Source organism: Falco punctatus, assembly GCF_963210335.1.
Source record: "Falco punctatus genome assembly, chromosome: 1".
Lineage (NCBI taxonomy): Eukaryota > Metazoa > Chordata > Aves > Falconiformes > Falconidae > Falco > Falco punctatus.
In genome coordinates this window covers 119,662,825-119,690,557 of record NC_137580.1, presented here as the reverse complement: position 1 = coordinate 119,690,557, position 27,733 = coordinate 119,662,825, and the positions used below count along the sequence as shown (strand labels likewise).

The 27,733-nt window shown below is 45.1% G+C and overlaps 3 protein-coding genes across 4 annotated transcripts in view; 1 reads left to right on the top strand and 2 right to left on the bottom strand.

Annotated features, from left to right (window-relative positions):
• The window catches only part of NUP85 (nucleoporin 85), a 246,140-nt gene that overhangs the window by 200,476 nt on the left and 17,931 nt on the right, over window positions 1–27,733 (top strand). The gene's annotated exons all lie outside the window — the stretch shown is intronic.
• Window positions 405–11,426, bottom strand: JPT1 (Jupiter microtubule associated homolog 1). The gene is made up of 5 exons (XM_080376993.1): window positions 11,235–11,426; window positions 8,313–8,455; window positions 7,566–7,663; window positions 5,637–5,664; window positions 405–1,401 (listed from the first exon to the last, which is right to left on the bottom strand). The coding sequence occupies exons 1-5, from the start codon at window positions 11,288–11,290 to the stop codon at window positions 1,253–1,255; spliced, it is 474 nt and encodes a 157-aa protein (XP_080233119.1). The 5' UTR covers window positions 11,291–11,426; the 3' UTR covers window positions 405–1,252.
• On the bottom strand, window positions 18,072–25,921 carry SUMO2 (small ubiquitin like modifier 2). Its single transcript, XM_080377021.1, has 4 exons — window positions 25,711–25,921; window positions 23,965–24,096; window positions 20,768–20,839; window positions 18,072–19,245 (listed from the first exon to the last, which is right to left on the bottom strand). The coding sequence occupies exons 1-4, from the start codon at window positions 25,729–25,731 to the stop codon at window positions 19,183–19,185; spliced, it is 288 nt and encodes a 95-aa protein (XP_080233147.1). The 5' UTR covers window positions 25,732–25,921; the 3' UTR covers window positions 18,072–19,182.

The following is a 27,733-nucleotide window of genomic DNA, read 5'->3' as shown; positions in this document are numbered from 1 at the left end:
TTTTTTGGTCTGCAGAATATATTTTCTTTTTTTTTCCCCCCCTCCCTTTTTTTTTTTTTGGTCTGGAGAATATATTTTTCCTTTCCCCCCCCCCCCCCTTTTTCTTTTTTTGGGGGGGGTCAGGAGAATAACCTTTTTTCTCTCAAGAAAAGAGGCAAGTATTTTGCATAAAACAGATTATATATGTATCTCCACACTTCCCTAATCTAGAAAATAAAAATGAAAATATAAGCCAGACACTTTCTTCAGGGGAAGACGACACGTGGCGGTGACCCCAAGCCTGGTGTAAAAAAACTCTCCTCTGCTCCATTCCACCTCTCCTAAGAGTAGGACAGGTTGGCTGAGACAAGGACAACCGAGAATAAAGCAAAACCAAACCCGCGAAATAAAACCCACACAGGAAACACTGCTTCAAAATTTCTATATTATTTACTTATAAGCAACAGTCCAGCTTTGTGAAATTACAACACACACTTTAAAGGATGAGATTTTTTTCACCTCATGGTCAAGCACCAGCATGATCATGCACAGCATTGAGTCAGTTGTAAAAAAAATGCCCTGTAATTTTTATTTATTTATATGATCCACTCCACCTTTACTGAATAAAGTCTGAATAAATCACCTCCTAGCATCAGGCCAGGCAGCTCTGGTCATCAGCCCTCTATTTGGCACATACCCTGCTTCATAGTAGTCCAGTATCAAGATTTTTTATTATTATTTTTTTTTTTTTTCAAGGCAGCATGGTGTACACTAACCACTTCATGATTTATATGGCACAGCAGGGCTCGAGGCATTTACCACATGCAGTCAATGAAGCCTTTTAGATCCCCAAATCCCACATGTGAGGTAAGGGGCTGCTCTTGCTGATTGTTTGCTGGCCTGTTTAACCAGGATTCTAGATCCTTGTAAAGCTAAGGGGTTCTAAAAAAAATCTCAGTACAAAAACCCTCTAAGCACACTTAGAACCAAGCTACGCTCCTTTGAATTACATTACAATACTTCATAAAGCTTTCCCTCAAGTCTATCACTAGAAAACACTCATGTCACTTCCAGCAGATCTGGGGGAAACACAGGACAGAAGTGGGGGGGGAAAAAAAAACAAACCCTTGATCTCAAAAAAAGATGGAGTACATAAAGTGCTTCTTTTTTAATGAAAGAAATTCGAGATGTACAGTCAGGCTCAAGTTGTGCAGTTCACAAGCATGGGGGAAAGAAACAGACACGAGTTCAAAACAGTCGGGGAGGGAAAGGTTTAACCGAGGACTAGGCTGGACTTGCCACCGGGTGGATTTCTCCTGGACGGTGCAGGTGCTGGTGCTACTGGGCTAGGAACAGGTGCAGCAGGCAGGGATTTTTCTTCATTCTGACCTGGGGCAGCTTCTACATCAGCCTCAGTGTTTTCTAGAAGAAAAGAAGCTTTTAAAAGTGTTTGATGTGGATGATGAAAGCCAGATGTTTCGCTGGCTTAGACAGAAGATCAACTCCTGTATGTTTTCCCCAGGCTTACAGACACGCTCAGCGCTGCTGTAACCTGCTCGCAGGACAGACCTGAGCCCTCTGAAGTGTTTTTTCAGAACTCCGATGCCTTAACAGTTCTGTTCCAGGCATTCGAGAGCCACATTCACTCAGCTGCTATTCAGGGACTCCAGCAACGTACTAATTTTTTTTTTTTCCAATTGACAAGCATCTTAAGTCTTAAGCCTTGTGCGTATTATTAATCAGCACAGGATTATGACAATTGCAACTCAAGTCTGAGCAGGTGCTGGAAACCAAGTCACAGAAGCACCGTACTTGTAATTAAGAGCTCAAACTACATCCCCAATTTCGTAACTGGAGGGAAGAGCATCTGACACACACTTCGGAGGCTCCACACAGAACAGAGGAGGGAACATCCATGCACGGGAAGGCTCCGGCCGCACGCTCCTTGGAAAGCACGTGGTAGGTTTCATCTACTTTAAATACTTCTGAACAACCACAAACGAAGACAGGACACAGAAGGAATTCTTCACAGGAAGCACTTTAGATACTGTCCCAAATAACTAATGTATCTGCTTTACTGACAATTAATTAATGAGCACAGCAAGTACATTAGCATCTCCTATTTTTATAGATGAATGCAATCGGTTCTGAGCCAAAGGCCCAAAGCAGCACCAAGCAGCCCCCCGGTAGCTGGCAGGGGCGCGAGGGAAGCAGAGCTTCACCCCACCAGCTCTGTGAAGATGTACTTCACACGTTTAACAGCCCCCTTGGTATCACTAATGATCACTAGTTCTGGGTTTGGAGGACTCGGGGAACAGCTGCACATCTACCTTCACGATTTAGTAAATCTTGATCCTATTTCCCTCTCCCCCAGCCTTCTCTTCATTTTAGCCTCTCCCCATAAGGCAGCTACTGCACCCCTCTACCTTCCCCTGCCCCTTGCTCACCTCCACTACAACCTTCTGGTCTTTACATTTAACGGACTGTATACACAACTGAAGATGTGGGTACATCATTGTTTACAGAGGCAAAACCACGTCTTGTTTCCCACTCGCTCCCTGATTACGTTCAATATTTTGCTGGCGCCTCCAAACATTTCAGAGAACTTTCAGTAGGGAGACTCAAGGCAGATCCTGGGAGCGAACTGCTGCACAGAGCTCAGCTGGCATGGTTTAGGTGTTCAGTTGGGTTTCTTCTTCCCCTAGACGCATTACTTCATACTTACACAAAGATTATCCTGCCACATTTTTACCTGCCTAGCTTATTGAGTCCTGCTGACCGAGATTTTTCTCACTGTCAGCACAATTTGACTATTGGAAAGAGTTAATATCGCCAACAAAATTGGAGATTTCACTGTTCATTGCCTTTTCCAGGTCACTGATGAAGACACTGAATGAAACTAGCCCCAGCATCACTTCACATGGCTCATTCTTCCAACCTGGAAAGCAATCACTAAGCCCTACCCTTTATATACCACAGGAGGAGCTTTCCTCTGGTCCTGTGGCAACTCAATTTTTTGAAAAAATAATCTATTTTTTTCTAATAATTTCTGCTAATTTCTATTTTCTGCTAATAATCAGCAGAAAAATGCTGAAAGCCCACTCATGTCCACTGAACTCCCTGTATCCCCGCTTATAATAAGCTCAAAGAACTCCAGCAGCTCAGTATAGCCTCCATGCATCCAGAAATAACCTACCATATAGATTCCCCGCTGTATTCATTAACCCACAGGCACATCTGAACCAAGCAGTTAATAGGAAGTTTCAAGCTTGAAGATTCTGTAGCTCGTGCGTGCTGCTGCCTGCTTACTCAGCAAGCCGAGAACAACCATGCGCAGTGCTCACAGTGATGGTCTGTCCACCAAATGCCAGGCTCCACCTTCCTGTGTACCATGTAAAGTCTGTCAATAAGAGTGCTGTCTAGTTCTCCTTAACTAGCCACGTTCATGAAGCACACAGTGCCCACTGAATCACAAAAGAAACAAGAATTATTATCACAGGAGACTTTGGGGGAAGTTTCTATAGCGTTTAGAGGCTGATGTAGCCAGCTGGTAACACACAATTAGTACTTCCCACATCATCAAGCTATAGGTCAGTTTGCCAACCTAGTAACTGAAGCGGTAAATCCAACAGGACCAGATCAAATGTTAAAGTGTATCATCTGAAAATCTCCTACCGAGTATACTGCAAGCCATCAGAAATTGATGCACAGAAGGGAACTACAGCTTCCGAACAGGCAGCAGGAACACTGCTGCAAAAGGAACACATTTTCTTCCCCTAGAAAGGCACGATTAGTAAGTATGCACACCCCATCTGACACCTACCTGGAGTTTTATAATCAGTTACATACAGAAAACAGTTCCCAAATTCAGAAGAATTCCTATAATTTAATTATAGGAACCCATGAAGAATCTAGTTATGCTGTGAACGAACTTGTAAACAGTTTTTACTTGGGGGTATATTCATTTGGCCCCTTTCAAATCCCAGAGACAGCTCTACAACATAAAGAGTACAAAATCACACGTATGGCAAGTGGGATGTTCACCAGCTCACGTCTGCCAGCTCACACAGCAGGAACATCAAGTGGTGGAGTGACACAGCTAGCTCAACAAGACTCTGTGCTCCATTAAGCAAGGATACCCAAAGCTATCAATGGTAGAAATTAATTTAACAGTCCATCAAGATTCTCAGGTACCTGCCACAGACATCATTTCCAGGAAGCACGAACCTTCCCAAGTACCGTCAGCAGAAGTTTAACATTCAAACCATTGCCTGTCATTTTTATTTCATCTTGACCATCTTCAAAAATCTAATTTTTAGACATGGCCACAACAGGAAACAATGCCAGTTTCTTTCCAGTAACACTTTATAAAAAAACCCAAACACTTCCCAGCATACATTTACTTGGTATTTGGTAAGAACCTCCTTCGCTGCCACCTACCAGAAACAAACCAAAAGTCAACAAATACGACAGCTGTGAAATGTGAACTTTTTCTAAGCGTCAGGAGTATCACTTTGTACTCAGTTTCATTTCAGCCAGCTGTTGCTAGCCCAGGCAGCCCTATTTCAACCTCCTCCCATCCCATCCCATCTCCCACCGCTGCTTGCGGGCTTCTCATCCGAACCCCTGGTGAGCCGGCTTAAACACCAGAAGCAGCAGCAGAGCCCTTAGATCAGTTTTGCTTCCACTACCAAACCACATCCTCCCACTTGAGACAAACTCTAGATGCCTACAGTGCTAATGAAGATCAGACAGACACGGGAAAGAAACACTAAAAAAGCCTCTCCAGTTTGATTAGAAGCAGCCTGCTCAAGAAGCAAGATTTACTTTGGGGACAGATACCACTTAAAAGGTAGTTAAAACATTCTGGAAAAAAAACTCTCACCCTCCCAGCAGAAGTCTTTTCAAGCCATGGAACTGCTAATGGCTTTAGTGATCCCCCACAACTCTTGGGTGTTGAAAGTAGCACTTAGAAAGCAGCCAGTCAACAAAACACATTCCTCTCATCAGGAAGTAAGCTATTCTTCAGGTGAATCTTACAAAGGAGAGATTTCCAGCCTCAGAGCTAGAAAAAAGGCTTCAAGGTTAACATGCACGCTGCTAGAGGAAATGCCTCTGTTTAAGGTGAAATTTGCAGTATGCATATGAACTTCCTTGGCAATAATCAGCATTTAAAAGGCAACAGAAACTTAAAAGCTAGTTAATGCAGACACTGGCAGATGCAGTAGCTGGTTTTCATTATTTCTCTGAATGTAGTTTTTGCTGTATGAGAAGGCAATAGGAAAGAAGCAAATTGCTAAACTAAAACTATTGAAGTTGGCCGTACTATTTAAATACAAGCTACTATAACAGCAGGATAGTCTCTCCATCACTGAACTCTGTGAAAGGGTATCCACCTTGCCTTCTAGTACTCAAATCTTGACACCAACTGCTGTGGACAAAATCAACGAACAGGCCTGTTCTGATTTTTAACCTGATGACCAACAGGCACTCCACCATCTCATTCCATTTCCACACTTCCACTGAAGCAGTCGGGTCACTCCATTGATTCGATGGGTTCAAGGGACAACCCCCAAGCCGTCTCTCTCTCCTCTTCCATTTCAAAAGCACCTAACTGCAAAAGGTTTTCACTAGAAGAGTCCGAAGGAGTTACTCACCAAAAGTCTCAACACCACCATCTCCTCCCTAGAAGAGAGAGAAACAAGTTATGTCTCGCATTTCACAACGTATTTTCTTCTTCCATCGAGAGGGTACTCAATAATCCGTCTTATGACCAGGGTGCTGGGCACACTGCTCTATCCAGCAGCACTTTCCACGTGACAGACCCAACGAAGCACTTTTAGACCAGCAACAGGCTCTTAGGGACAGGTATCAGCGGCACGGCGGGTTCTGCGTGCATATTTCTGCAGATTAATGTTGTGGGTTTGTAAGCACCAGTCCTTACAGAGTGACTAATATAATTTCATCAGCTGTTTGTTTACCTAACATACTTCTAAAAGTTGAGACAGATAGCACTGAAGTAATCCTGATGACCTCTAATGTGTGACATACTTGTTATTCCCACACTGTGAAGGACGTGGGTGGGCAGGAGCGCTCTGTCATAGACGGCATCCTACGTGAGGCAGCACTGACAGTAACCAGAACATTGTAACTGCTGAGCAGTAGAGACAAGAAAGTTATGCTGAAAAAGCAACTGGCAATAGTTCAGTGTCCTCTCCTTTCCACTAAGCAACTTTTCCCAACACCAAACATTTATCTGTCAGCAAGGCCCAGAGCATTTGTTCTACCCAGTTTTCTGCAATGTTGCTGATAAAACTTCCCTTCGCTACACGAACAGCTAAACATTCTTTTCAGACTGAATCTGTTCACAGGCTGCAACTTGACACAGATACAGAAAAATCTTCCAGCAGCAGCCAAGGCTCCTCAATGGCATGAGGTTTTATCAGCTTTCACAGATTTAACATTGTTAATTACATACTGAAACCACAGTCATCAGGATATAAATGCACAGAAACTCACACACATATATCATCTTAAATCTCAGACTGGGCTACAGTACACTAGCTCCAGCTTCTGCTGTTTGTAGCTGTAACTACTGCATAAAATTAAAATATTCCACATTGGAAGAATCTGTTTGCAAAGCTGAGAACCACAGTTAATTAATACAATTAAGTAGAAAACAGAATTAGACTAAACAGTTTATTTTTGTTTTCTGTGGCAGCAGCTATAAATTTAATCTTATACTTGCTAAATTGGAACAAGGCATTTTCTGCAACAAAGAATAGTTTTGTGGCTCAAAGTGCCTATTAATAACAAAAATGGGTTGCGATGATTGATGCCAATTATCAAATTAAAACTCACTGTAACCCATGAGGCAAAAGTATCTCTGCCACAACACTGGTGATCAGCAATTTACCTGCCCAGCTCTTTTCAGAAAACCTAAAGCTGGAGACCTTTCAGGAACAAGGTTTCTTATTTTCCCTCTGGAACTTGCTTCTGCAAGCACAGCCTACCTTAGGTTCCTGGTTTTCTCAGTTCAGAGCTATTACTACTCTTCATTCTGGTTTTTGCCATGAAATGTAATCGCACATCTAGCAAATCCCACCTTAACACTACAGACATGCTCCATGTTGCTGCCAAGTAGAAAGTTTATATAGAAAATAACACACGTGATGGTATTACCGAAGACAGTAACAGAAATAAAACAAGTGCTCATGCGACTGAGGCAAGCGCTCGTTGGGATGTGAAACCACGTCCTTTGCCAGATCCACGGTTTGCTGTAGGTAACTATTCTTTGTAAAATTTGTTAAAACACACAATTACAGACATGACTGAAGCTACATTTCATACAACTTCATTACTGTATCAGTAAGAAGAGATAAGAGCTCTAGAAAGTGGTCCTTTCTGAAAAATCCAGCCCTTCAGCAACATACTCTAAGACTATCGTGTGGAAAAAGAGAACCTTCAAGAAAAGAACAGATTTGAGAATAAGGCTTCAAATCCTGCAATGCTTCCAACTGCGTGAACATCAGTGAACACAGAGTGAATTGTCCCATTATCAGGCTCTTCGTAGTTAACATACTGACCTTGGGATCTACAAAGTCTCCACAGTTTGCATCAGTCGAGTTTCTTCTTTGTGGTCCAGATGATTCACAGTCGTCTCTGATGTCACCTGGCTTAGTCCCTACAAGCAGAGATTGATCGTAATCAGGTTGCAAGATAAACTTACTGGGAAAGCAGATCAGTCAGGGGGTTGTGTGTGTGATTTGGGTGTTGGGTTTTTTGGGTTTTTTTTAGATTAAAGCTTTACTATTCTAAGAAGTCCTAGTCCTTTAGATAATAACTCACAAATTACTGTCTTTCAACAGCATCTCATGCAGTTGAGGGTGTCATTTAAACAGATGGAAGCTAAGGTCCTAAGGCCATCCATACTGGCAGTGCTCTGCAGAAATGGAAGCTTAATCCCAGCTGCAAGTACAACACAAATCTAAATTTCCTCTGAATAATCAAGACCAATCAGTGCTACTCCAAATACTGAGACACAAGTGCACCTTACGGTGACTTGATTAACTTTGAGAAACAGCATCCAAAATACAGTTCTCTACTTGCAACATCTATGCCCAAGACTCGCATTAAAAAAAACCCCTCTGGAAGCAATTAAAAATGAGAAATAAAATAATCCCATATGCAAGCACACATCATGTACAGCCCTAAACTACCAAGTAGGAGGGAAACTCTGGTTTGCACACTGAGCCGATGCAAAAAAATAAAAAAAAAAAATAAAAAAATTAATGCATGTCAGCAGATCTGGAAACAAAGCACTCCGTTCTTACCCGATGACTTAGCCCAGGAAGGTGGGTTTTCTTCAGGAGTTCCAAAGATGCTGGATGCCATCTTGTTCCTTCGCACAGGTTGTTCTTTTGGTTCATCAAAACCCAAGGAAAAGTTGGACCCACCGCCAGGAGGACGCAGCACTCTGCGGAGAAAGTCAGCTTTACAACCTTGCACGGACCATTACCATGCCGCACTCCAATATATAAAACTATATAAGACTAATAAGCCAAGAGATCATCGTTGGCTCTTGTCATGGGCAGTCACACAGGCTAAATTCCGCCCAAACAGACTCCATTATCCATTGGCTTTTAACAAATGACACAGACCATCACGTCTTCAGTGCGTAAGCTGAACTGTAAAGGTAAGCTGGCTGCCAGCATTCAATCCAGGCGCTGTATCTCCACTACTCTTCTCTTTAGTGACACTTACAAAAATAAAATACTCCGGCACTCTACTTGCGCCCTTACTTCATTCATTCGGTGTCAAGACCTGCTGCTACCAGTCTTTGGTCTGAGCCAATTAAATTAAAAAGTATGCCGCCGGCATGTCAAAAATCAAGCTTTTTAAAAGAGAACCCCGTGAAGGCTAACATTAACCTTCAAACTGTCAGCACAGCAAAGACTGAAGTTTGGCATATGAGCCAAAGTATTGGTTGCACCACCGATGACTGGGGGCTGCAGCCTTTACCTAGATTTGTTTCATTTTAAACCCCCCCCCCCAAGTCCGCAGCATGCTACTGGACTAGACTTAAAAGGGGCATTTAAACAGTTTTAAGTTAGGCTGTTATTAGGAGAGACACGTGTACAAAGCTCCAGATCTATAACCTAAATCTAACAACCTTCCATTAGACAGACACAAAAAGAAGCCTGGTCAATACTTCACAAGCTAGATTGTGGTCTGCTTTCCAGCTTGCAGAAATCAACCAGAATTAACAGCAGCAGCAAAACGAATCTTTACATGTAAATTCCTTCATCTTATTTTCTTAAGCATGACATCTTTTCAAGGGCAGCGTATTAGCTGGAGAAGCCAGACAAAAGCCAGGAGAATAAAAATGTGTCAGGCCGTATGACAACTGTCACAACCCCCAGAGAGATGCAAGTCCACCAACAGAACTGGGCTTTTAAGATATCCAGGGCTCTGAAATGGAGACCAGAACAAGACAGGGATGGTGCACGCTTCCTCTTCTTTACAAATCACCTAATCAACTTCAAACTTTGCAACCGAAAACAGTACGCAGCTTGTTAATGCGCCAAGCCTAGGAATTCAACACAAAGAACGCGTCTGATTCTACAATGTCATCACCATTGGTAAGAGCATTAAGATCTTTTGAGATTTTGTGCCTATGACATTTCAGACGCAACACAAAAATGCTTCTCCAGCCTACCGAGCTCAAACACGGCAACGGCAAGAAAAACTCACAAAGGGACACGGCATGGATATTTGGTGTTACTTCAACAGCAAACTACTTTTCCTTACAAAATTCTTCTCCAAAGTTCTAATCACTAATGCTCAGCTGCTGATGGGAGGATCCCAGGAGATTGTGTAGTATGTTTTAAGAATCCAAGAACACTTCCGACATGCTTTGTCTCCTTTCTGAATTAAGAGATACCATTGAATCACTCCCCCATCCTTTTTTCTCCAGAGAAAACGCCCCCGTATAAAAGATTTATTTTCTTAGTTACATCTGTTGCAGTTATTAATTTGAAGACCCCCCTGCCCGAAGGAGGGCTTGTTCCCACATCTCACATCACCTTTATTTTAGCAGAGCAGTGAAACCAGCGCTCTCCTGACGGCACAACAGTTTCCACTGCCAGTCTTAAGGAAATTAACAGGAGAGACAACTGGAAGGCAGGCAAGCCGTCACCCGAACTGTTAAAAGGAATAATCCCACTTGCCAGACCGGGTTAAAAGCTGACAGGTTTTTCGTGAAGCCTCTCTCCGCCAGGCGATGGGCTCTGATGCACGTTACGGCGTTTAACTTCGCTCGACACCCGGCGATGTGAGCGCACCCCGCCGGGCAGCGCCCCTGGGAATGGGGGGGGGGGGGGGGGGGGGGCTCTTCCTGGCTTTGCCAACGCGCCCCACAAGGCGGGGTGCGGGCAGGGAGCCCCCGCTCCGCCAGGGCACAGTCTGCCCGAGAGAGACCCCCGACCCCGCAGCCAGCCCTGCTCCCGCACAGCCGCGGGTGCCCCAGCGCCGCATGGCCCCCGCCGAACCGGAGTTCTCTTTGTTCCCAGACCGGCGGCGGCGGCAGCTCCCCCCGCCCTCCGCCCCCCCCAGCCCCCGGGAAGCAGCTCCGCGCCGCGGCCGCCGCTGGGCAGGGCCCGGGCCGAGCCGGGGCCAGCACGGGAGGGAGCCGGGGGGCCGCGACCCCGGCCGCGGAGCGCAAACAATGGAGCCGCCCGGCCCCACCCAGAAGGCGGCAGCCCGGGGCCGCTCCGCCAGGCCGCGGGGCAAGGCCGGCTCCGCCGCCGCGGGGCCGGGGCGGGGGGGCGGCCGGGGGAGGGGGGTGCGGGCCCCCCCGCCCCCGCATTGTGGCTGCGCGGTCGCGCAGCGAGGCGGGGAGTCGCCTCCCCTCTTTGTTAGCGAGGCAGGGACGCACACGCGCACCCCGGGGGGGTCTCGCCAGCTCCCACCCCCCTTCCCCCGGGCAGCTGCGGCAGGGCACGGCCACAGCCACCCCCCACCCCCGGCAGCGCGGCGGGTTCGCCTCCCCGCTGTCCCCGGGTGGGTGCGGCCGCCGCCCGCCGGCAAACGGCACCCACCGAGCTCCGACCCGGCCGGCGCCCGCCATCCCCCAGAGCCGCTGCGGGCAGCCCCGGCCGCGCCCCCAGGCCCCGAGGCGGAGGCAGAAGGGGCGGCCCCGCCGCGGACACCCTCAGCCCCACCGTCCTGACGGTCCCAAGGGCCCCCCGGCGGACCTGGAGCTGTTCCTGCCACTGGGGTCCATGCCCGAAAAGGTGGTCGTGGTGGTCATGGCGGCAGGGATGGAGGAGATGGGCGCAGGGGAAAGGGCTCCGTGGAGAGGCCAGCGGGGAGCGACAGTCCCGGGAACGGAGCACCCGCCCCCTGCCTAGCCCTGCTGCTGCCGGTGACAACTGCAGCCACCGCCCGCACCGGCCGCGCCTTTTATACCCACTTCGAGGCCCGCCCCTCGGCGGCCTTCTCATAGGACGGTTCAAAACCAATCCCGAGCTTCTATTCGACGGCGCCCTGCCACTCTACATTTGGGCCCGCCTCATTGTCTATTCTGAGGCGCCTGGCCCGATCCGTAAAAGCTCATTGGCGAAGCAATACGTCTGCTCTACGCCGATTGGCTGCGCCTGGGCGGTGGCACCCTTTGTGGCTGATTAGCGGGCGGCCTGTCGCTCACACCAGGTGCGCTGCCATTGGCTCAGCCGTACATGAGGCGAGACAAAAGTCCCCGGCGTCTCCCTTGTGGCCGAGGCGCCCGGGAGGGGCGGCCGCGCTGCTGGGGAGCTCGGGCGGGGGTCCGAGCCCCGCCGCCCCCTCCCCCTGCGCCCCCCTTCCGCCCTGCCTGTCCCCAAAGCCACCCCTACGGACATCACCTCGAGTACCATCAGGCCACCGACGCCCACCCCAGGCACACGGCTCAGCCGAGCTCTGCTCCCTCAGGCTATGCTGGGGGTAGTGTGGCCTGGCCCAGCCTGGGGGCCGCCTCAGAGCAAGCACCTCATGGTGCAACTCCCCATCGTGGTGCAACTCCCAAACACGTGGATGAACAACACAGAGGCCGTCCAGGTGCTGAAGGTGTTCGCACAAGGCTGCTGCGGTGTTAGAGGTTGGCTCCAACAAGGGTAGAGACAGCCAGCGGCCTGCAGAGATGCACAGGGCTGGCGTGAAGTGCTGTCACCTCAAAAAACATGGCAGAATAACATAATTAACAGTATCAGAGGATGTTGAAGCAGTGGATTTTTCCATGACAACTGTGTGAGTCCCAGAACGTCTATGGCAGGTGGAGTACAAAGCCCAGCAACACTGCTCACCTGGCTTCAAAGCACAAGCCTGCACGCTTCTGCCGTTCATCTTCCGCCGACCGCCAGCACAAAACTCACATTACCAGATGCTGGCTGTTGACCTGTCACATTCATCTTTGATGTGGTGACTGGGACCTCCGTCAACTCCCTGCAACTTCCAGACACACAGATGCCTCCCTGATCACCGCCAACTTTTACTCCAAAATTAATATATCAGGTCCTCCTACTGCAAATGGTATTTGAATTAGTATTTGCATAAAACAAGTAGAAAGGGGAATGAAAACCCCATGTCTGTTTTATCCATCCCTCCCAGTCTGCACTAATAACAGCACTTAGGACCCCCAAAACACTTTTCCATAGAAAATAAAGGGTTTTGGTCTGGAAAATACAAGCTTTGTTTGTGCTATTTTACTTCCATGTGTACATGAGGTGTCAAGTGTCCGAATTAGCACCAGCCTCAGTATCAACACAGCTCAGGAAAGAGGTGAACTGCTAAAAATACACAAACAGGACAACAGTATTTTAGTTTTTCTGATCTAGGATCTTTTATAAAAAAAAAATCTTATTTAAAAAAAATAAAGCCCCAACCACTATTCAGGTCCCCAGGGAACTGTGTTGCCATCACATCATTCTAGAGGTAAATTAAAGGGAACCTTTAAGTAACACGACACAGTTGTTTTAATTCTATTATCCCTTAGGCTTGGGCATTAAGAAGTCAAATGATACCTACTTGCATACAGGTAAGCATCTGCTCACTCAGGAACTTGCAAAGCACTTTGTCATCTGAATGCTTTTTATTCAAACCCACAGGATTTGACTCTTAAATTTGTACCCCATTGGACAAATGGAGACATATGGAGCCATTTTTTAAAGTCAGGATGAAGAAAAACCTGTTCCCTCTGACAAAGCTAGTTTTAACACGCAGCTTTAAAGTTCTAAACGTCCAGTATTTCCAAGGGACTCCACTGATCTCTTGGACAGTCCTGACTGCAGGATAGTCTTTAAATAAAAGCTGCTTTGCCAATTATTTACCCATAACAAGATGAAGGGATTTATGAAGATGGCTACAGAAACTGAGCTTACGATCCTTCTTGGATAATGACATCTGACCAGAACAATTCTCAGCAGCTGTTTGAAAAACTCAGACACCAAACAATTCCACCTGTTGTTGAAATTCAACCGGCAATGAATGCAAAAAGCATCTGGACGTCTGAACAAGACTCCAGGAAATGCAAGGCTTAGGCAAGAGGAGATACCATTGGTTTGAGAAAAGCCTCAGCTTGGTCATCCTCCCATGACCAAGGGTTTCTTCTGCATGCCAGTCTCTGCTACTTACAGTGTTACAAAAAGCATTCTTTATTGCAAGCACATCATAAAAAAAAAAAAAAAAAAAAAAAAAAAAGGTTTTGACTCAGACTTCTGCCCCCAACTCTTGACAGCTAAAGGTAAAAAGTAAGCACCACGTAATAATTGAAGGTAAAAAGTAAGCATGAGCTAATAAATAATCCCTGTTACAGCTGGATCTGCAGCTGTCAAAGACCTTGCATGGCAGAAGTTCAGTGGAAGGCTGATGTCCTACAGGTTCAATGGTTTGTCCTACCGAGCAGATGCTGTAGTCAGTAAGAGTTGCGAAAGTTGCTCTGGCACCTCTCTGTATCTTCAGGTGAAGTTCGTAACAGTAAGTTGCTGTTTGGGAAAGAAGCTTGAATCACAGCATCCAGACTCCTCTCAAAGCTGCCGAGATGTAGTTCTGAACAACATAAAAAGCCAATTCGTGCTGCTGTTCTTGCCTGGACATCCAGCATTACAAAGTCTGGCAGTTTATTCCAAAGCATTGTTCCTTAACGGGAAAAAAAGACAAACATCACTGGAAGGGGAAGTCAAGTCCTCAAAGAGCTCCTTTCATTCCGCTTTTGTCTCATCCAAGTTCGCTTAAACTGTAAGTTTTCTTAGTCAAGTGATCCTTCAAGACCCCTTGCAGTGCATCAGATGTGCTTTAATGAGATCTATGGACTGGATGCTGAAAGGTGGCGGGGTGGTGGTGGGGATCTAAGCCACCAAAACCAGCACAAAATTCATCATAAATGCGTTCAGGTCCCCCTCTGGAGAATATTCCTTTCCTAAGGGGCAACAACTTATTTTACTGTTTATTTGGGCTTCTGCAGCATTAGTCTTTTCCCAGCACTCCAGTGTCATCCTCATATCAGCATTAATTGTTAAATTGTACAGCTCTTCCCATAGGCCCCATTCCCACTGCTGCTCCTCAAACTCACACACTTCAGCGCTTTCCGCAGTGCCCCACTGACCCTCATCACCTCTAGGATCTCCGCTGACAGCGAGCTGCTTCTTTCCGAGCGCCACCAGCCCTGTCTCAACCCCGCTGCATAACCTGAAATTCTTCAGCAACAGGGAAAAAACTCTTCCTGTCACAGACCCAAACCACTTCATAAACACCACCTGGGCCTCCCAGCATCTCCACATCAAGAGTAAGACCATTAGTCCCATGCTACTAGTGCAGAAACCAGGAAACCTCTGTAATTAAGCACCTCGAAGGCCAACCAAAAACTGAGAACAGGGACCAAAATCCAGTCCTCCATCTCCTATTCATTCTCATCCTAACCACCAGGAAGAAGTGCAGTACTACCAGTTCATTCTGACACTAAGTACAAAAAAGCAACCTAAATTCAAGAATTAAATTATTTACTATCAGAACACATTCAGTTTAGCAACTGCTTAACAGCCAGAACGAACAAACCTTAATAATCCAGAGAATGAAATGTATTAGTTACAGTGGTAACATAATTAAGAATAATTCAAGTTATTTAAATGCTTTTAGGTTGTCTTTTAGTATTCCACAACAGGCTGTCACCCCAGCTGATACAAGTGTACCGAGAAGAGGCCGCAACCTTAAAACCCTAACAAAAATCCTTCCATTTATTGTTCACTTTCAATTTCATAGATGATGATTAAGGAAGCATCCACTTCCTCATTTTTAGCTTTGAAAACAAATTGCTATTCCTTAGAAATTCAGTTCTTTCCAACTTGCCGAAGCATAAAAAGTATTCTTTGAGCCAGCCACATTATGCCTTTTCATTAATGTTGCAGTAACAGTCACAATAGAACCAGCATCCAACAGATAAACAGCAGCACTTGCATTACACTGACTCGGAAGTAACGAAGTGCAGGTACTAAAAAGGAATATTCTTGCAAGAAAAAATAATCACGCTTTGACCATAACCTTTGCAGAGATGCTGTATCCGTTTTAATATTGCAGTTATCTCGAAGCAGCAATTATCTTAGCGCTACTTCAGGGATTTTTCTTTTGTTAAGAACACCTCCATATGCCAGCGTTAAGAATCTCGTATTACCACCTGGGAGTATTCCCTTACACTCCTGGCAGCATAGCATATTCTGTTTCAGAGCAGCCTTGCACTCCCAGCACCCCTTTTGAACCAGCAGCTCAGGCCACTTAGTATCGATCCTCACCAGAGCCCTATTAAACGGGCATTATCCCCTCCGCGCAGCTGAACTAAGGCACCTATTTCCACCTGTTAACCAAGGGTCCCACCACAATGAGCTGGGCTTTCAATCTGTCATTATTCTCACCCTCCCTCCCCGCCCCCCAGTAAAAATGCCTTACTTTAGGTGCCTGAAACAATTAATTTCGGTTGCATCTTTTGAAATAACTGGTAGTGTCCAATTCACAACAGAACTGAACCTCTCTGAAGGACTAAAGACCCAGCATATGCGAAAGGCAAGGTCTTCTCATCCACAAGAACTTGCCAGAGTATCGTATCTGTGACTTACTTACTCCCCTTTTTCATTTAAATAAACATCAGAGGTATATTTAGCTAATATCACTTTAGATTATTTGAAAATTGTGGATAATAATATAATTTGCCCAGGCTTTTGAAAGATCCCAGCTGTTTAATAAACACAAAAAACTCGCCTCCTGCCTAGCGTGACCTCTTTGCCCAGCTTTCCTGTATTCTCTGACACACGGAGATTTAGTAGCCCATTAAGCCAGCAGCCTGAACATGAGAACTGTTACTTATCAAGCCAGGCCAAACAGCTAGAGCAAACTACAAATAATTTGATCCAAATTGTCTATATCCCTGTACTTCATACCACTTCCGAACCATCAACCCTAGCAGCACCTTTCTTAGTGCAGAGGTAGTCACAGTAAAACCACACAGGTCCCAGCAAACAGGAATCAACACGTAAATTCTTTAGCAACAGAGGAGCAGGACTGACAAGCAACCACTTCTGTCATACGGAGAATTTGCAAGATGAGTTCCAAAACAATTGTTTTTAAAAAACAGGTTAGTATTTCTGCATTGCTGCGTACACAAATATGTATCAGAATGTGCCAGCCCGCTTCAGTTAGCTGGGCTAATGGAAACTAAACGTTTTGAGGCTCTTGAGGAACTAAGTCACTTAAGTTCTTTGAGACAGTTTCTTGATTTTTATCTAACCAACAAAACACCTCTCAGAAAAGACTATTTTAGCAGTTTTTGACTGCACTCACCACCTTATATAAACACCATTCAGCACTGTTAGAGGAATTATTTTGGAAATATGAGGACCAAACTTGGAATTCTGCATATAAGTTCATGACAGATGAAGTACCACTCTACCAATTCAGGAAATTAAAACCTTGTTTTTGAAAGCATGTTGTTCAGTACCTGTCACTTGACTTACATGGCCTCAGGAAAGAAAAAAAAAAAAAAAAAGTAGACAAGATACAACAGGGAGTTTTGAGCCCCACAGTCTTAACCTGGGCTGAAAAAAAACCCTTTCTATTTTCTTCAGAAAGTAAAGCAGGTCCAAACATCTTTTTTGGCCTAACAAGATAAAGACAGCTTTCTCCTGGGAAAAGTCTTGGCATGACATCAAGCTGAAAGAATTTTATACACTGTTATTGGAAGTCTAGCCAGGTTAAAAGCCAGATAATCTACAGCCAGAGCAATGTATTCCATGTCTAACTTTTGAGAAATGTTGAAATATAACCCCCCCGGCCCCAAAGTTTTTTCCAGGCCTCTGAGAGTTTGGATATGAAACCATTTGTTCACAAGAGGGAATTCCAACCTTGCAATATACCACAGAAGTCTACAAAATACGTACCAGAATAAGAAATAAATCTTCTTAGCAGTAGAACTTCCTAGAATTAAAACAGTAACATACAGTAGAGGTACATTCTTCAGCTACACAGTCAAAAGTAACTGCAAAAACAGACGCTATTTTTCTTCTGTCTCTGCTAGATGTAATTAATGAAAAACCAGATGTGTTAAAATCGTGACAGAAACGAAACAGATCATTTTCCATCAACTAAATGCACAGACCCATCATTTTGCCCCAAAGTTAAAGAATTTCCAGATCCAGGAGGCACAGGCCTAGCATGTAGTAATCACATCTTCAATTAACTATTACAAAACCTACCACCAAAAAGTGAGCTCTGCTAAAAGACCATTAACTTACTGCAAACACCACAGAACTAATTAGAACATTCCTAGGACATCTGAGGATGCTTTGGGGCTGTTGAGCAAACAGGTATACAATTTTTCATGAACGTCAATCACCAATGTCACCGCAACCTCTGAACTTCCCCATGACAAAACTGAGTGACAGCAGCCTTGTGGAAAAAAAAACATCATTGTCACTAGCTCCCTTCAGCACTTCAAGCCTCTTCCCCTTTCAAGCAGGAACACAAAGGTAAAGCAGAGCTTGGAATTACACCACCATAGCTAAATACACCCAAAACCAGGACGCAAGTTTTTATTTTTGCTTTACATTTCCAAGCATCTCCCATATACCATGGTAAACTGAACGGTTAATGAAATTCTTTGCTCTTCTTAACATGGCGTTTACATCAAAAAGCATTCAAATACAATTCTAAATAAGCTACTGTAACAACGATACTGATGCTTCTATTGGAGACTGACAAAAAGTGCTCAACCCAAAGGCATTAGTAACTAGTCCAGTATTTTGCAGTTTGCCTAATCAAACATTTTTGGCTTAAAAGAACATACACACACCAAAAAAAAAATAAAAATCAGAAGAGAATACTGACTCCTATTTCCAGTTCAACTACTGACTGAGAGGTCTCAAGGAAGCCTTTCATTTTCCAACAGTCTTCTGACTGTAAAAGAGAGATTATGCTTACTTACCGCAGAGAAAGCTGAGAACTGAGAAGCATAAAGTGCTGCAGAGAAAGAAATACAAGTACTGAGTACTATTACTCCACAGAAAAATAAAGAAAACTGGTTATTTTAAACAAGAAGTTTATTTAAACAACAAGACGCTTTACTTGAAGGGAAAACTATCTAGGATCTTTTTTTTTTTTTTTTAAGAGTAATTTACCCCTACTTAGACAGAGATTGCTCTACATGTAACAGCTACGTACAAAAAAGTTATAAAATTGTCCTTGGTTTTACAATGATAAAAGAAAAAACATTGAAATTATCCAATCAAACAAGGTATGCAAGGTTTTTGTTTTTAAACAGTGAGAGCAAAATAACTTACTGGAATATAAAGATAAAAGTAGAAGGAGCATGCCACTAACGGAGAAAGGGGCATTTTCACAGAACCAGTTTGTTTTCCCACCCCATCTCCATTAAATGTTGATCAAAACATACCATTGGCCATTTAGTTAAAAAAAATATGCATTATGTCTGTGCACATACACCAGTTACTTTATGTACAATAGAAGGAATAGGAAAAAAAAATCAGAGAGAGGAGAGAGAAAACTATACTGCAGTAGTCAGGATGTGGCTGAACCAAGTCTCATTTTTCTAATTGTGAATGTGTCGCCTGTGGGAGCACAGTTCTGGAGCGGAAAGTAGCAGGTTCTTTTTTGTGTGTGTTTTTTTTTTTAGTAAACTCCTCCTGTTTGCTGCTGGAACACATCAATTGTATCTTCATCCTCCATTTCCAACTATAGTAGAAAAGAAAGAAAAAAGGCTTTCAACTCTTCTCAGGTATCTACTACAGGCTGGGTTGTTCTTAAGTTTCCTATCTTCATGTTTACTTTTTATGCAACTTAACCAGACCTGCTCCCTCCATCATCATCATCATCACTTTGTACATTTAACCTACTTCACCGTAACTCAAAAGCAAAGAAATTGCATGGAAAAACAAATGCCAGTTGGTAACTGTTGTCCCAGAATGAATTCTAGTGTGTAACTTCAGGGTGCATTGTATGACTCCTATGGAAAACATCAGCATTCATAATATTTTTATTCTGTTGCCTACTTTGCAACTGCATCTTCTTTCTCCTATTTACTTCCTCAGTTTACTTTAGAATACTGCCATAATTCCACTTTGCTGCTGTTGTTCAAACGTGCAAAAGGCTTCAGCTACAGCACTAAAGAAAGCAGACTGTAATTAAGGCCCCTTGCCCAACCAGGCAATAAAACCAAGCATCAGCAAGCACAAAAACATTAAAAATACTTTACATGTTCAACTATGTAACAAACCGCCACTGACAAACAGCAATACTTCCTTAACACAATTCTCTTTTTTCAGCATAATTTTTACAGTTGATATTCCTGAAATGTAACTAATATAAGATATATTTCTAAACAGTCTCAGTTTCTGCTCCAGGAAATCAAACTGGTCTATGGCATTTACCACAGCTATAAATAGACTGATCCTTAGCTACAGTATAACACGGATGGAGAGAAAAGCACCCTGTTGCCTCAATTATCAGTACTCAAGTTAAAAAGTTGCATAGATTGTGGCCCTAAGAGGCAGGTTCTTTGGAGCAACTGCTTAGAAAACAGATCTACCATAAACCTTCTGAAAACAGGAGGCCCTTACTCTAGAACAAGTGGTTCCGAAAAACATATAAACCTGTATCACTTGGAAAGGACGATTACATGCAGCTACTTGGAGCAGTACAGAAGAATACTCCAAGAGTCACAGTGAACAATTCTGTTCTTGGCATGACCTTCGTTTTAACCAATTAGTCAACCTGAACTTCACAGTATTTATTTATTTTTGTGTTGCTGAACAGGGCTTCAAATTACAAATGATAGAAAATAACTTTCATATTACAAATACAAGTTTGCAAACAGGATCACTGATAAAATCCTGCAAGCTTTTATATATATATCTAAAAAAGCTAAGAATTGAGTTTTTCCTGAAATAATAACTTACAGATTCTTATCTCAGAACTCTGACTCAATGAACTGACAGCTTTATAGGACACCATTCTGTACACTGTAATTAATTTTCTTCTTTTATTACTACAGTGATACAGACTTATTCACAACACTCAAGAAGTCTTAGATTCCATTTCTAATAATTCTAAACTAGTTATACCAAACTAACGGTAAAAAAAGATCAAGTTCTATCAATAATATATACAATTACACAAGTATTTTATATGAAACAGAAGCACCAACTCCCACAGCAAATTTTAAATACAGTTCTTTAGTCTTGCTTCTGTTGTTTACCTGTGCAGGTGTGTCTGTTTCATTAATTGGTTGCCCATCGAACCGGAATCTGATTTGCCTCATTGACAACCCCTGCACAAAGAGAAGTAACACAACGGACAGTTAAGTCTGGTGTAAAAGTACTCACTAGTTTTCTCTCAAACTTGTCACTGGAATTGCAGCATGATCATTAAAAGCCACCATTCATAATACAAGATATAGTTTTCATTCTCCCCTCATGCACTCATTTTAAGGCATTTCACTACAAATCTGTTTTATATTAAAAATTGCATTGTGTCCAATAACTAAGAGAAGCAACAGTGCCCCCACTGACTGTAAGTTAAAATAAAGCAATTTCTAGTACACAAGCCTCACCCCAATGGCCAAGACTTTTATCGTGCTTCTTAATAATTAATTTAAAAACCAGATGCAACACTTTGGGTAACAAATGTCAAACAGTAATATTCAATACTCCTTTTTGATCTTCCCAAAAAGCAAAGGTATTCTAAAACATTTTTTCCAGAGATTAAACCACCATCCATTAGAGTGCAGCAGCAAAGCGTAGGCAACGGTAACTTTTGCGCTTCGATTCCCATTAACAAGAAACCAACGCATCAAAGTTTTTCCATGCACAGCTAGAACTTTAAAAAAATCTTTTACTTCCAGAAACTTCTGAATAGTATTTCAAACTAGCATTTCTACCACAGAATAGTAATTCTGCTGACCTCCTCCATCCTCAGAAGACTACTCATTCTTGCTTGAGCCAACAGATTCAAAAACTTAAGAGCAACAATCCTTTCTACTAATAAACTTCAAACTCACAAGTTAGTTTTCAAAAGGTACTCTACAGTACACTACATTCTGCAAAGGAAGATGAAGTTTGAGGATACCATCAGAACCAAGAACCCTGGTATCTACTTCTTTCCTAGTTCCATCAACTCTCTCTACAGAGTATCTAAAAAAATACAAGTCTAGTTAATTTTGAAGTACTTCCAATGGATTGCTTGGTGCTGCCTTGGCACCTCTGAATTAGAAAAGCAGCCTCCATTTAGCCATGCAAGATCAGATGTAACACACAGAAGAAAACATAATGTAGCAATTATTATCAAGAGGTTAATTTGTCAGGAAAAATGCTTAATAAAGACCACGAGTAAACTTTTTTTGGTAAGACTTCAGTCATGCTAGAGAAGACATTTTGCTGTGAACTATGAAGATTCTGCAGTGTTCCCTCAGAACATCTCGTTTAAGAAAATCACGTGGCTAAGTGTCATGGCAGCAACACATTTTTGCACAGCAACATTTGGTTTGAGCAGTTTTCTTTGACATTGTGTTTCTTAAAATATCTGTTTCCTATTCCAAAAGTGGTCATTTTTTGCAGGTTCCTGACAACTTTATGAGCTGAATAAATGCTTGCTGAAAACATGGTGAAGAACTGTACCTTGGTGAGATTAGTATCCACTAAAAACCAAGTATGTTCCATGGATGATTCCCCCCCACCCCTCAATAATTGCAAATAGTCTTGATCTTCTAAATGTATCATTCAAGGTTTAGTTACTTTCATTTTAGGTCCACTACACGCAATACATCATTTTTCATTCTTTAAAGCTGCTAGACTCTCTACTATACCCCAGCTTCCACCTCTCCAAAATTAAATCTGAGGTCCACAGCTTAAGATTGGGTATGCCTAGTTAGGAACACCAACAAAATCTAACTTTAGAGACACACAGAACAAATGCTTTTAAACGAAGTTGGAGAAGTAAGCACCTAAGAAATTAAATGTAAAGACGAGTCCATCTCCACAAAAATATCCTTTGGATACATAGTAGCTTAAAACCAGGATCAGAAAAAATGCCTCCCATTCTAAAAATTTATTCTTCTTTTCCCTCCAATTAACACTTGGGCTTTTTGCTGGCTTTTGTTGCTTTTTTTTTTAATAGTAGAAATTTAGGTGAAAATTTTTGGAATCATACTTTTGTTTCCAAGCAACTGAACTATAAATGGTACTTCTAAAATCATCTTTCCCAGGACTTTACAGATAATTAAGCAACCTTCAAACTCCCCAAAAGATGTAACTCACTTTATGTTTGGAAAAAGCAATACACAGTGATTTGTATAATGTAACAAGAGTTTGTAGGAAAAATGATCTCACAGCTTGAAACATTCCCTAATTTATCCCCAGAACACCCATGCAAGAACGTATTCACACATTCATTAAGACCTTATTTTCCCTGTCTTTATTCGTATCACTACCTGTTGTGGCAAAGGGTAAACCAAAAAGGTTTTACCACTCTATATGTGATTTAGAGTTAATTTTCCTTGGTTCCAAAATAGTTACCTCAATATTTTATACTTAATTTATTGTAGTCAATGGTATCGCTGAATATTTGTGTTAAAGAAAAAATAAAACCAATCTTCCTCACCAAACATTTTTGTAGAGATGGAACTTTTTAAAAGCAGACAGTTATGAAAAAAAAAAAAACAACAAACCAATCACAGATGGCAGAGACAACATTTTCCTGATCAAAAGCCTCAAAAGAAAGTGTAAGATAGCTCTACACTTACAGAGGTGTTTTTAAAGCTTGCAATAGCTGCCTGCAACATAGTAGGTTTGCTGCAGTTGCCACTACACCAGCAAAATACATTTAATTTTTTTTTTTTGTCCCTCAGAGGATTAATTTGACAACCAGGCCACCAAGAGAAAAAACAAGACTCATCATTCAAAGTACAACAAGCACCTTCTCAAGCTAGACATTAGACATGTTTAAACCCTGAAATACTCACTGATATTCTCTCACCTCAATGCAGTAATACTAAGCTAGTAAATAAGAAGTATGACCAGACCAAGAAGTTACTCAAGAGTTATAAAAATACCTCTGATTATCACTCAGCTCTCTATCCTAAGTTCATACCGTAGGTTCCTAACCCACCCTTTCCATACTGGTATTTTCGAGCAGTAGAGTTAATAGCCTATACCTATGACACAGACTTCACAAAGATAACGACACATCTTTTTTTTTTTTTACCCGTTTCCTGTCACAACCCTGTCAGTCCACTCTGGAACAGAACAATGCACTCTCCACAACACAATCAGTTTTTGTTAAGTCTTTATCATCTTGCATATTTACATAGTTTTAAAACTTTACTGTCTTAATCTATCTCTGTGGAGATCACCTCTCCCCCAGACACCGGTTCTCCTGATGATCATACAAGAACCATACCTGTCGTTCACAATAGGCTTTCATTAGTTTACTAAGTGGTGTATGCCTCTTAATCTTAAACTGCACCACAGACCCATCTTGCCCTGCCACCTTCAGATTAATGTGATCATTGTTTTCAGTCTTCACTCCTTCCTGTTGAGGAAATAAAAAGAAAAAAAAGCAACACTTTTCAAAAAGGTATGAAACAGTAAGTTAACACTTTACTGAAGTGCAACAGGTCATCAAAAAGGAGGAGATGGAGTACAGCAGTTTACCAGTTTGAAACTTCGAATTAAGAAACAGAGGTCGGTACTTTTTATTTGAAAATAAACTCCACACACATTAAAAAAAAAAACAAACCAAAAACCACAACCAATACAACCCAAACCCTACTAATATTAGTTGTCAATCCTGAGATTGGTTAACATGCGAAGTAGCAACAAAGAGTTACTAGGCCAACTGTTTTACAATAAATTTAAAAAAAAAGAAAAGTTATTTCTATCAAGGGCAGGATAATAATGAACACTACCGTTCCAAATCAAAGGAATGAAGTTATTTACTTTATAACTCTAACCTCTGCCACTAGCAAGTCTCTATCTTACTGTACCTCAAACTTTTTCATATTAGTGGAGGTACTTATGAAGAAAACTTCAAGCTACTTTAAAGGACTGCATTTGAAAAGGTGACGAAACCTGAAAAGAACCAAGCTTTCTCTTTCAGAAAACGTTTTAAGAAAAAAACGCTCTTCAATAAGCAGTCCAATCCTCTCTCTTCCATTAAGAGCCACATGCAGCGATTGCAGAGACCCAAGTTTCAACTGCACAGCTGTTCCGATCCAGAGTGTCACGGCAGGGGCAGAGATGATCCAGCGCCACCCAGCCCCTGGGCAGCGCCTGCCCCCGAGGTGCTCAGCTGCGGTTTCAGCTTTGTGTCCCTCAGCAGAGGCGGCCCGGGCCGGGCTGCGGGTCCCCGCCATGTGACAGATCCCTGCACGCCGCGCTCCAGCACACCGGCCCGCCCGTTCTGGCGCCTTCAGAGTTTAAAAAGGGCGGGGGGGGGGGAGCGAGAAGAAGCGGGGGGAAAGGCACGGCAGCAGCGCGGCGTTCGCTGGCTGTGTGGTGTTTTGTTTTTTTTTTTCGCTGCGGTTGTTTTTTTAATTCCTGCTGTTGGAGAGCGCAGCCCCCCCGCCCGCAGAGCCCCCCCCCGGCGGCCCCTCCCGCGGCCAGGGCAGCACAAAAGGGGCAGGGAGCGATGCCCGCCCCGCCCGCGGCCGGGCCCAGCGCGGCGCTGCCAGCACCGCACGGAGGGGGCCGGCGGGTGCCCCGGCCCCCAGCGCGTCCCCAGCGGGGATGCTGCGCCCCAGCCCCCGCTGGCCGCGCAGGGCAGGCCGGATCCGGCCCTCGAGGAGGAGCGGGAGGAGGAAGGCAACGGCAGCAACCGCCTCCGGACCTGCCTCTCTCCCTGAGGAGGGCGGGAAGGGAGCCCGGATTCGCCCCCCTCACACCCCCCCCCTCTTCCCCGGGGATCCTCCGCCCGCCCCGGGAGGCTGCGGCCCCGGCCCCCCTCCCCCGGCGGGGCGGGAAGGCGGCCGCGGCCTGGGTGCGCAGGAAAATGGCGCGCAAAGCCGGCGCGGCCCAGCCGAGGCCGTTGGGTGGCCGAGCCCGCGACCGGGGCCTCGCCGCCCGCCGCCGCCGACTGCGGGGCGAAGCGAGGCGGGGGGAGGGCGAGGGAGGGAGGCGGGGGGGGGCGGGAGGGCGCCTGCCTCACCTTGGGCTTCTCGTCGGCCATGGCGAGTCAGCGATGTCCGGGCCACTCCGAGCGCCTCACAAAGGGGGGGAGGAAACGACCGAGCGCGGCGGCGGAGAGAGGAGAGAGAGAGAGAGGGGAAGGCGGGGGGGGGGGAAGGGAGCGCGCACGCACAGCCGCGGGGCCGCGCCTTGCCCCCGTGCGTGCGCGCGCCCGCCCCGTCCGCCGGGCTCTCCCCCGCCCCCCCCGCGGCGCGGCCCCGCCGCCCATTGGGCCCCGCCGGCTGGGGACGGGGCGGGGACGGGGCGGGGCGGCGGGGCAAGGGGGGGGCGGGGGGGGGGAAGGGGGCGCGCGCGCGCCCCGGCCGTTACATAACGCGGCGGCGGGAGGCGGAGCGTGCGCGCGCCCCGGCCGCTGCCCGCGCTACGTGCGCGCGCCCCGCCCCGCCCCGCCGGGCGCAGCGGGCCCTGCCGTGCGGCGGGTATTGTCCTCCTCAAAATGGCCGCCGGGCCGCAGCGCCCCTCCCCGCCGCCCCGGGAGGGGGCCTCCGCCGCCTCGGCCCGACCGCCTCTGCGCCGCCGCCCCCTCGGCACCTCTCACCCAGGGGCCCTGCTGGCCGCCCTGGCTCTCGGGCCTGCTGCGCTCGCCCCGCCGCCGCCCTGTCCTGGCGCTCCCCCGTGGGTGACCCCTCTGCCTCGCCCACTGCTTGGGCCTCCTCAGACCTGACACGTTTTTTCCCCCCTTGGTCGCGGCCCTCGCTGTTTTACGGATGATGCTGATAACGTCGGCGAGGTTTGACAGCCATCCACCGCACTTCGAATCCCCCCACCTTCCCCCTGAGGAAGGTGAGGCGGGAGGTTGCCCCGAAATACACGTAGTGTCTGCAGAGGGATCTGGGGCCTGCCCTGCCTCTGCTGCGCCTGAAAAACGTATCTTGAATGCAATTAAAACAATTGCAGTCAAGGTTTACTCATGCTTTTCAACGAGCTAAGGGCACGTGATGCAGCACCTCAAAAACTGTAATCCCTAAATAAAAGGACATACTACTAGTGATGTGATTTCTTCAAGCTCATCCCAATGGAGCGGAGGAGGAAATCCTCAGGAACTCCAGGGTTCCCACAAAAGTTTCTGGGCCTTTTCCCATCAGTGTTAGACCCGCCACCATCGTTCGTCAACAGTTTCTCTGCAGCACATCGGTGGAAAAGAAACACCACAAAAATGACCCTTGTAGATGCTTCAGGGATGGATTTACCAGGTGGCCATTAGTCCACACCAGCTCCGCTCCATGTGGTGAATACGCTCTGGATCACGGCACAGAGGTGGCCATATGGTCATGCCACCCTTCTGCTCCTGGCATGACAAAACCTGGGCCTGTGTATAAAGCACCTCCTGCACTGTTCCAGAGACACTATGAAATGGGTTTTGTCCAGAACAAACTACTCAAGTAGTGAAACATCAACTGAAGAGAAACTTGAGCAAAGCACAGACTGCAGACTCGCTTTTCACTCTCGAATCTGAGCCCCCTCCTCTGCCTTTTGTCACGTTACTTCACATTCCAGTACCTCCCTTCTGCGTGCGGACACACAGGGATCTTTTTGTTATATTGCAATTGTCTGGAAACTGAAGAAGATTAACACCCACTGAGGACAGGAAGCTGAAGCCAAACTTTCAAGCGAGTCCACAGTTGAGAAAATAACACAGCCACAACCCTACCTGAGGCTGTGAAGGTGGCCCACACAGCCTGCTGAGCTTCTGCTAAACACACGCAGTGAAGTCTTTTACCATGTCCTCATAGACTAGGCTCCCATATATTGTAACATTTACCCTCTGCTTCAGTGCTCTGAAAGATCAAAATTCGTTAAAAAATTCATGGAACCTTTTAGTTTTAGTATTTTACTCCTTCTGAAGAGTCTTTGTGAGTCAGTTCTGGAAAAGTCACAGGCACTAGAAGAGCTCAGTCTGACCCAGGAAGACAACTGAGATGCTGTTTTAAATTTTGACTGCGACTCAAACAGATAGTCCTTTGAGCCGTACTTTCCACTCC

Excerpts from the sequence above, each read along its gene's own strand:
- JPT1 (XM_080376993.1), bottom strand. The coding sequence starts at position 11,290 with ATGACCACCACGACCACCTTTTCGGGCATGGACCCCAGTGGCAGGAAC. Across the intron at positions 8,456-11,234 it reads AGTGGCAGGAACAGCTCCAG|AGTGCTGCGTCCTCCTGGCG; the intron begins GTCCGCCGGGGG and ends CTTTCTCCGCAG. Across the intron at positions 1,402-5,636 it reads TGGTGGTGTTGAGACTTTTG|AAAACACTGAGGCTGATGTA; the intron begins GTGAGTAACTCC and ends CTTTTCTTCTAG.
- SUMO2 (XM_080377021.1), bottom strand. The coding sequence starts at position 25,731 with ATGGCCGACGAGAAGCCCAAG. Across the intron at positions 24,097-25,710 it reads TGGCCGACGAGAAGCCCAAG|GAAGGAGTGAAGACTGAAAA; the intron begins GTGAGGCAGGCG and ends TTTCCTCAACAG. Across the intron at positions 19,246-20,767 it reads AAACAGACACACCTGCACAG|TTGGAAATGGAGGATGAAGA; the intron begins GTAAACAACAGA and ends TTTCTACTATAG.